Source organism: Thermobia domestica, chromosome 12 (genome assembly GCF_964235325.1).
Source record: "Thermobia domestica chromosome 12, izTheDome1.hap1.1, whole genome shotgun sequence".
NCBI classification, from domain to species: domain Eukaryota; kingdom Metazoa; phylum Arthropoda; class Insecta; order Zygentoma; family Lepismatidae; genus Thermobia; species Thermobia domestica.
In genome coordinates, this window is record NC_137465.1 from 131,105,990 (window position 1) to 131,115,429 (window position 9,440).

General features: G+C 33.7%; 1 protein-coding gene across 4 annotated transcripts in view; it reads left to right on the plus strand.

Annotated features, from left to right (window-relative positions):
* Positions 1-5,841, plus strand: part of LOC145666663 (uncharacterized) — a 43,908-nt gene extending 38,067 nt beyond the window's left edge. For all 4 annotated transcript variants that reach the window (XM_081734131.1, XM_081734129.1, XM_081734130.1 and 1 more), the window contains one exon: positions 5,365-5,841. In XM_081734131.1, the coding sequence (XP_081590257.1) occupies positions 5,365-5,782 (418 nt within the window). In that variant the 3' untranslated portion in view covers positions 5,783-5,841. The remainder of the gene's footprint in view (positions 1-5,364) is intronic.
* The last annotated feature ends 3,599 nt before the right edge of the window (positions 5,842-9,440 follow it).

Genomic DNA, 9,440 nt, shown 5'->3' on the forward strand with positions numbered 1-9,440 from the left:
TGCTTGAAATATTTCTCAGTTTTTTTTTTATTTTTTATTTATTTATTTATTTTATTTATTTATTTTTTACCTTTTATTGCATCTTCATCATAAGAGTCTGCTTTCCGATCTGTAACTACTTGCGAGTGATAAATTTGAACTTTATTGAATCTTTTAAGGAACCAAAGAAGTGAATGTCTGAAGGAGCAGAATCCGTATGGTGTGGTAAGTGCTGAAGCACATTCCGGCCAAATTGAACATTTTTGGCATGAATGAATTGTGCAACACGGGGACGAGCGTTATTGTGAAAGTCCAACATTTGAAGCATGTTGCTTCGGATGTTGTTCACTAAAGATACGACACATCTTTATTAATTGGATTCGAATTTAGCGTTCCTTTTAGCAGCGAGGCTATATGAAATACGGACTATAAAGGAATTCGAATTACATAAGCTCCCACCGGAAATCGAACTCAGATCTCCCGCGTCAGAGGCGTGTATGCTAACCATATAGCCACGATGGATCTCTCCTCTTTAGTAATGAGTTACCGTAGATGATTACAGTCACAGTTGTCCTATGTGGATTAAACTTTACCAGAAGAATGCATTGTATGTCGCAGAGCATTGTCGACAGGACTTTTTGAGCGGACGGTAACAATTTCTTGGAAGTCAGGAAATTGTAATAGCTCAATAGTTTCCAGGAAGTCATACCTTTGTGCGTAACGCACCATGACGGATAATCCATATTGCATTGGTGCTAGTCAAATTTGATGTTTTGTACTCAAAACTGTCTTCGTAATCGGAGTAGTACGATGATAATCTAATCACAGTCTTAAACATACTAACTCTCAATTCTACATGTGTCGGTTCACGAGTCTCCTCTTCCTGTACCAATAGTCTGATGGTTTTCTTCCGACTAATTGATAAAGTTATTTTCCTTGTTACGTTAATATAGGAAGATGATTTAATTTTCCGATCCAATAAATTGTGACGTTTAGAGACTCATATTCTAGCTAAAGGTAAAGGATTAGGTAGGTAAAGGAGTAGGTAAAGGATTTAAATGTAAGTATTAAAGCTTCCTCATTAGCCACAATGTTACGTGATTGATTGACCTTATAGCACCAACAAAAGACTGTACTTTATTTTCAAACTTAAACTACGTAGCCTATTTATAAAATATCATAAGTATACTAAAATAAATAATCATTTTCCTTGTACCAAATTTTCTATCGTATTACTATATATACAGGGCGCAAAATTCCCGATCGCCAGGTCGTCATTGGCGACTAGAAATTTACAGCTGGCGACCAATATTCACTAGGAATGGTTCCTGCCTAAACTCACAGGGCAGCGCAGTTTCTGTTTAGCACGAAAATAATTGTCACTGAGTGAGAGCAAATACGGAAGTCCTCACAACGTTGTAATTCTTTCCTCCTTTTCCACCCTCAGTCGAAATGGTCTATATCTTTCTTTGTCAAACCAAAGGCCGTGCGGGAAGGGAAGGAGGGAGACTTACAATTTGTACGTGAGAGATACTGGAGACCATCATTTCTTGATTTGGCGAGTGCGTCTGACTTTGAAATTTTGCGCCCTATATAATGTCCATAGCCCTAATCATGGAACCTACCGTAGTCGGGTCAAGACTTCACTTAAGAACTAATATGTGGCCTATCCAAATATCCAAGTTTCAGAATCCTGCAGTACTTCCGCAACGATTTTTATAGAGATACTTAGTGAGTACTTCAAATTATATGCCTGTAGCCAGACTGCCTTTATAAAAAATGTTGCGCGAGTACCTTAGGATGCTGAAACATGTATTTTTGGATAGCGCACATATTAGTTTCTAAGTGAAGTCTTGACCCGACTACAGTAGGTTCCGTAGTTTTGGAGCTATGGGCCTTTTAAAGTTCATTTTTTTAAGTTTTCGGCATAACAGGTAACAAGAAATGCATTCTTGAATCGATTTAACAGTCTAAGAGTAGATACCAACCTTTCTCTAAACTCTCGATTCATACCAGAAGTAGCAGATATTAAACACTTCTGGGTTTTACATTGATCGTTAAAGAATAAAAACTGTAATAGCTAGCGAGAAGCGATTTTCTGCGATCGATTAAGCGTCTCAAAATTATATTTCATTTCCACATTAATACCTCTACCAAAACCAGAAGTTGCAGAAATCCACCACTTCCGGTTTTAACGGCGATCGCTATGGAGTAGAAACGATAACAGATAGAGAGAAGTTATTTCCTGTAATCGATTAAGCGTCCCAATGTTGAACCGGAAGTTCTAGTAGGATAATACAAAGGACGTATATTCGTTTCGTGGCAAATCCCTGATAGGAAAAAGCCATATTTTCTCCCAAGATTTAAGAATTAAAAGCATTTACAAATCAATATTGTATTATATACTAAATATGTCAGAATTATTTGTTGAGATGATGTCTCAAAGCTAAGGTTAGAATTTTGAGAAATCTAATGAAATCAGGGCGAAAGTTTAACTTCTCTGGGTGGCCTGCGGAAGAGAGGTTTCTTAGCTTACGATTTTATACCGTAGCGTATGCTTCGTGGTTCTCTGATGATTCTTTCTGTTAAGTCTCACACTTTATATATTAAAATGTTTCTTATCTAATCTGATTTTTTTTTTTAGTTTGTATCTTACAAAAAGATTCCAAAAGAGGAAGAATATTTAATATATTATGTAATTTATCTTGACTTCAAAATATCATGCACACATTGTCATCTATATGTTTATATGTTAGCTTTGTTTCTGGCGCTAAGCACTAACTTAAGCACACAAAACTAGTAATAGGGAAACTAGTAAAAAGAAAAAAAAAAAAAAAAAAACAAATAACATGGAAAGCAGAAGTATTATCGGTATTAACTTAAGAAAATATGAAATCAAAAGAACTGGCTTACGTAAACAGAAACGACAAACAGAAATTTATCTACAGGAACAAAGGTTTTCGTAGCTGAAAAATTATCTACAGAAGAACGTATATGAATCACAAGTTACCTAGTACAATATTTACAATAGATTCTAAAGTTAAATATATATCAGTTTAAACAGAAAAGTTTTGTTTCAAGAATTCATTATACAGAAAAAAGCTACTATTTATACTACTATATTCCCAACTAAAATATATAACATAATATATATATATAATTCTGTGGTACAGCCATATATTACACAAATAATACATTTCATTTCCATCTTTAAATCTCTATTAAAACTGGAAGTAGTAGAAATTCACCACGACTTTCGGTTTCAGTATTGTTTTACAAAGAGGAGTCCTTCGTGAATGAGTCGGGAGACTCATTGCATTTGTGGCCAATTATTGTCGATTTCGAATCCAGATGAAGAACAATTTCTCTCCGATGGAGGCCGAGAAGCAGTTTGAATTCCGCTTTAAGCTTATGTGACCAAAATTTGTAACTCTCTCGGTCCACTCGTCTGGTCCCCAGGCCGCAGACAGACATACAAACTCTTTATTTTATTTATATTTGATGATGATGATGATGATGATGATGATGATGATGATGATGATGATGATGATGATGATGATGATGATGATGATGATGATGATGATGATGATGATGATGATGATGATGATGATGATGATGATGATGATGATGATGATGATGATGATGATGATGATGATGATGATGATGATGATGATGATGATGATGATGATGATGATGATGATGATGATGATGATGATGATGATGATGATGATGATGATGATGATGATGATGATGATGATGATGATGATGATGATGATGATGATGATGATGATGATGATGATGATGATGATGATGATGATGATGATGATGATGATGATGATGATGATGATGATGATGATGATGATGATGATGATGATGATGAAGAAGAAGAAGAAGAATTATTATTATTACAATAGAACAACGTTACGTATGTCTGGTTGTAACCGTACTTCCTACATGAAATTGGCTTTGAAACTTTTGTGTTTGTGTTCGAATAAAGGTTGTAACGAACAAGAAATAGTTGGTTCACTGCCTTACCTGACATGACTTGAATTAGAACAAAGCTATGGATGAAATTATTATAAGTTTTATAAAGAAAAATTGGCACATATTAACAGTTTTAACTTGAAACATTTAAGAACAAAAATACAACAAAGTAAATTTTCATTCAGTTTATTTTACATTTGGTAATTATGTTTCACTAATGGTCAACAGCTCAGTAAGCTTTTGATCTTAAATGTCTTACACGTACAAAGCCATTCTTTTCCTAACTCTAAACACAGATGAAGGGTAAAGGGAAAAATAGTTCTCAAAATATACCAATTATCAAAAATCAACAGCGTAGAAATAGGTGTAGATCATATATAATATTTATAATTTTTTTCCCATGTCCTGCATTACTAATAATATTGTGCACTTGTAGATGTTAGCTTTGTAACTCAAATAAATAAATAAAACACTAAATTTGGTGGTTTGGGCTAACAAACCCATCCTAGGATTTTGAACAACAGAAGTTTAGAACTGAAGTACTGAAATCGGAACCTGGGTTGCTGGGGAAATGGACATCCAACATATTTCTATAAAATAACTTGTGATTTGAAAAGGCTAAGAAAAGATGAGAGAAAGAGAGTAAAGTAAAGAAACGTAGCATTACAGAGTATCTTCATGTATTGACGGCGATGATTCCCCATAGATGGTTTTTCTCTGCGTGGCGGAAAAATACATTGAGGGCTTTGGCTAGAGGAAATCTCACGACGATGACTTAAATACCGGAGGCCAAAATGATAAGAAAGCAAATCTTGGCAATGCATAAAATGAAATAGTGTTTTTCAAATGACGAATATATAATTGCCTCCAAAAATAGTACTTGCGACGTCAGACGCGATGACTCTTAACGTGGGCAAAATTCTCACGACGAAAAAAATAGTGAAGTACGGAGACTTCTTTACATGTCGAAGAAATGGGACATTGTCCTTTATCTGGAAGTGAAAAGAAATATTCATTCTTTTAAAAGAGTTTAAAGTTTATGAATAAACTGATTCCGATAGTTTCACTTCAAATTGATAATGTTCATAATTTTCACATAAGTTTCAACAAATATGTAACGTATTGTTATTGCTTTAATTATTTTGATTATTACTATTGTTATTAATATACACTTCACGTCTTTTGTATGTGTCTATCAAGTCCTATTCACAATATTACATCTTATTTATTTATGTTACGGAAAGCTTTGGTGAAATCAGCCCAACCTTGAGGAAATTTTTACTTTTAAACGTGATTATATAGATCATATTTTAAGTAAAATATTGAAAGAGAATGGTATATTTACTTGTAAGATATAAATAAAAACGTTATAGTATGATCATTCCGTATTTTGTTTTCCAGGAAAAGTAATGAGTTGTTACCTGTTGAATTTGAGACAATGCCTCTTCTATCAGGAAATTCGGCTTCTACTACAAAATGCAGAATTGAGACATCTGTTCAGGAACCTACGAAATGCATTATTAAGTCACGTGTTCAGGAATTAGGAATGTCAAGTGATGCGTCCAATAGGGAGACGTGTGAACGTTCGAGCGAAAAGAAAAAATATTATCTAGTAAACGAAGAAGGCACACTGGATGTTGTCACTTATTCTTCAAAAAGTAAAAAATATAAGAAAACAACCGAACTAGATTTAGAAAAGAAACTTACAGAACGTAATCAGGATTTGTTAACATCTGTATTTAAACATTCTAAAGATAAGATAGTACAAGGAAAGACGTTAAAATATAAAATGCAAGTGCCTAGAAAGAAAGAAGGGTAAAAATTTATTTCTATTGTATGTACCTGTGAAATATAGTTGAATTATTTTTATTATACGAATCATTATTTCATTTAACTCCTACTTTATATATATAATTACGGTATATCTTTTTTCCTTTGGCCAGGAGGGAAAATATCTGATTTAAATAAAACTTTTCATACTGAATTTAGATATGTACAGAGTATCTCCAAGAAATATCTTTGTGCCGCTTATATGTCCCGATTTTTAGTCCAAATGCGAGATTTTTAATATTTCGTATTTCGATTTTGTTATTGTCGGTAGGGAAAGAGAAAAAAACTATTATTTTCAGTAGACGAATGTGCTACTTTTATTAACCTATTGCAGAGTGATCTTTGGCTCATTTAATACTCACATAATAGATTTTGCATTTAACAGACTCACATAGTAATTAATAACCACAGAAGTCATTTATGCTTGTACAGTTTTTTATGTAGCTATTTTTGCAGGTTACGTGATTAAAATGTTGTGATTCATATTTCACACAACACACAGAATGATGCGCAACAACTTTGCAGCATTGTTGGCACGTGACTGATGAGCTAAAACCAGACTACTGGTCAAATGATTGGACATAAGTTGATTAGCTTGAAGCCTTCGACTTGAAGAGGCACCATCTTGGCCCTCACAACTAACTATAAGAACGAAGATGGATAGGTTGTGTAGTATATGGCTGTATAAATAAGAGGGAGGAAAGCCTAGTGGAGTAACTTATCTTTTAAGTAATATTCCTAACGGTAAATAATTTATAAAATAATTCTAAACGGAACCATCCCATCTATAGTACTGAAGGTTGAACATTACGCTAATGTGCGTGAGTCAAGTTGCTTGTCAAAATACCTGTGTTTTGTATATACGTGAACTCACTGATTCTGGAAATGACGTTACTTTTCGTCTATAATGCAGGTTTGCTTCCAGTTTTACACTTTTTGACGTTGCGCTTTTTCTAGTTACATATTTTAAGAATTTTAAATATTTGCTGTTAGTTCAACGTATAACAAGATGCGGAGATTTTTTCTACTTAATGACGATATACGCATACGAGGATTGCACTGAAAGTTCCGGGAAACTGACAGAAAGACATCTGCAAGTGAATTCTGTTTTTGTTTTTATCAATTTGTTGCAATATTCATCTGAGGATGCCATGGATATTTTAGCTTATTATTCCGAAGTATAGAATGAAAATATTCGAAAAGAAATGCTTCAGATTTTCCGACTTATGGTGACTACAAATCATTATTAAAGTCTAAAGATATCGATACCAGCAATGACACGAAGCAGAGCAAGGCTAGAGGAGAGAATATAGAAAATGAATTCTCCGATGAAGAGTATGAGGACAAAGAAAACAGCAAGGAAAACATAAATGAGCAACTGCTGTGCAAAGTTGGAAGAAAATGCATATCCTGTGCGTTAGAATTACTTTATGAACTAAATCTTTACGGTCCAATGTATCGATCACAGCAAGTGGATACTTTAACTTTTTCATGCACCCAAGTATCTTACGAAAGAATTTTCTCCATCATGAAGATTTAATCTATTACGATTAGTCCAGTTAATAAAGGCAAAAAATAGGCTTTTGTCGGGACTAATTAGTAACAAGCTGAAACTTTGCCAGTTATTACAATATCATAAGGGGAGTATTTCCTCAAAAGTCCCCAACCCTCCCCTCTTGCTTTCCCCCCATGGTCTAAACATGAACATTTGCATATCTACATTGAAATGTCAATAACTCGATTACGCCGCTCGTATCAATACGATTTTTTGAAGTTAGCTTCCTTATATTACGTTCTTTAAATTATGTCGCTATGTGTTTTTAGCTAAAGTATATATGGCGCTATTGAAATAAATTGCTGAAAAAGTTGAATTTTCAATATAATGTTCAGCGTTTTTGTTATTATTACTAAAAACACTGCAACAAACAGCGCTGCAACAAAATGTTTCAAATAAAACTTTTAGCTTGTTTTATTAGCTTTAAGATGATATACGTATTAATAGGTTTATCGGAATGGGAACGATATCCACAGAGTTCTTACCAAATGACTACCGGTGCGGGAAAGTCATTCTGCCGGGCCGGTTAGGCGCACGCTGTACCCCATCTTTGATACTGTCTACTTTCATGTGTCAGTTTCAGTGAGAGATTTATGTAGTTTGTATGTTGTAAGTGCTTTTGTGCAGTGGAAGTGAGAAGTACTTAATGAGTATCTAGTAGGTTCTTTTTTTCTGTAAGCTTTTTGGTTTATAATTTGAAATGTAGGCATATATTAATATGCCTTTAGTATTCTGATTTGTTATCTGTAACTAGAACGTAACATTTTATTTACTTGCTCATAATCAAAGTAGATTTTTATCTTTAAAAATCTACAGACAAGTTTACGTTAGGTTTAACTACAAAATAGCAGTTTTCAAGTGCAAGGCAAGCATTGAAATGTTTAATGATTTTTCACAATCAATTTTAAAAATTGTATAAAATATGTTATGTAATATGCCTGGATAAAAAACTCAAGTATGTTTCATTTCAAAAACTAAACTTCAATTTAAAATTCATAACTTTATAAAGTTTTGTGATTATACATTTTCGAGCTGGCAATATTACTATTTCTTTTTGTCAATATCATTTACCGTAATTAATAACAGAAAGTAGAAAGCAATGTTCCTAATTTTAAACGTGCATTTCCATATTATTTTGATTAATGAAACTTAACTCGGTATAATATATTACATTGACAAGAGTGTAGTAATTGCATATTGTTTCAGGCTATCTGAGTAGCATTAATATAAAAAAAACAAGAATAATTTTGATTTCATTTGTGTAATTTGTGGAAATGAACTTAACGTAGACACTGTAGTTGTTAAAATTGTGTACATACTGTTTGTGAAGCTAGTGTACAAAGAAAAGGCAATGTGCACGAAAAGTTACGGAGGAAGAGTATTAAGAAAGTGTAAATTTTAAGAATAGTATTAATTCAGGAGGGCAAAGATCTTATTCTAGAAGGTCTTGACATTTTTATATCACAAGTTACAAAAAACGAAACTTCAAGTGAATCCCAGAAAGTTGAAAGTAGGTGTATTGTTATAAATCGCTCTCTCGTATTTGCTGTAAGACCTAGATCGTTTCTTTGACCCTTATAATATAGACAAGCCTTGCTCTAAACCTAATCGATTATACGGTTCAAAACACCTCATAAACGTAGGTCATCAATCGGAGTGCGAGCATCTTACCCTACAGTCACAATCTACCTAACATCGATCAGTAACGCTGGCTCCCCATCTGTTCATTCAGATGGATTTCTCCAACATGTTTTTGATAAAGTTGACGTAAATGTGAGAAGTCTTGATAGCAAAGGTATTTTTCGTTCTATGGGAAGGATTCATTGTGTCACGCCAGGTATCTGTGTCGAAACTCTGAACAGTTAAGAGAATTCCAATTGAGTCTTTTATTAACAGCAACTATCCGAGAGTACTTATATCCAATGAAAAAGAGAAATACAGGTCTTTCTTCAATGGTCATTGTCATTGAAGACTTAAGTGAACTTCAACAAGTAAGGTCTCTTACGGACCACTCTTCACCTCTACATTTCTGTTTCCTCTCAACCTTATATGGCTTGTTGGATTACAGTCGCAACCCGGATGGATTGGATTT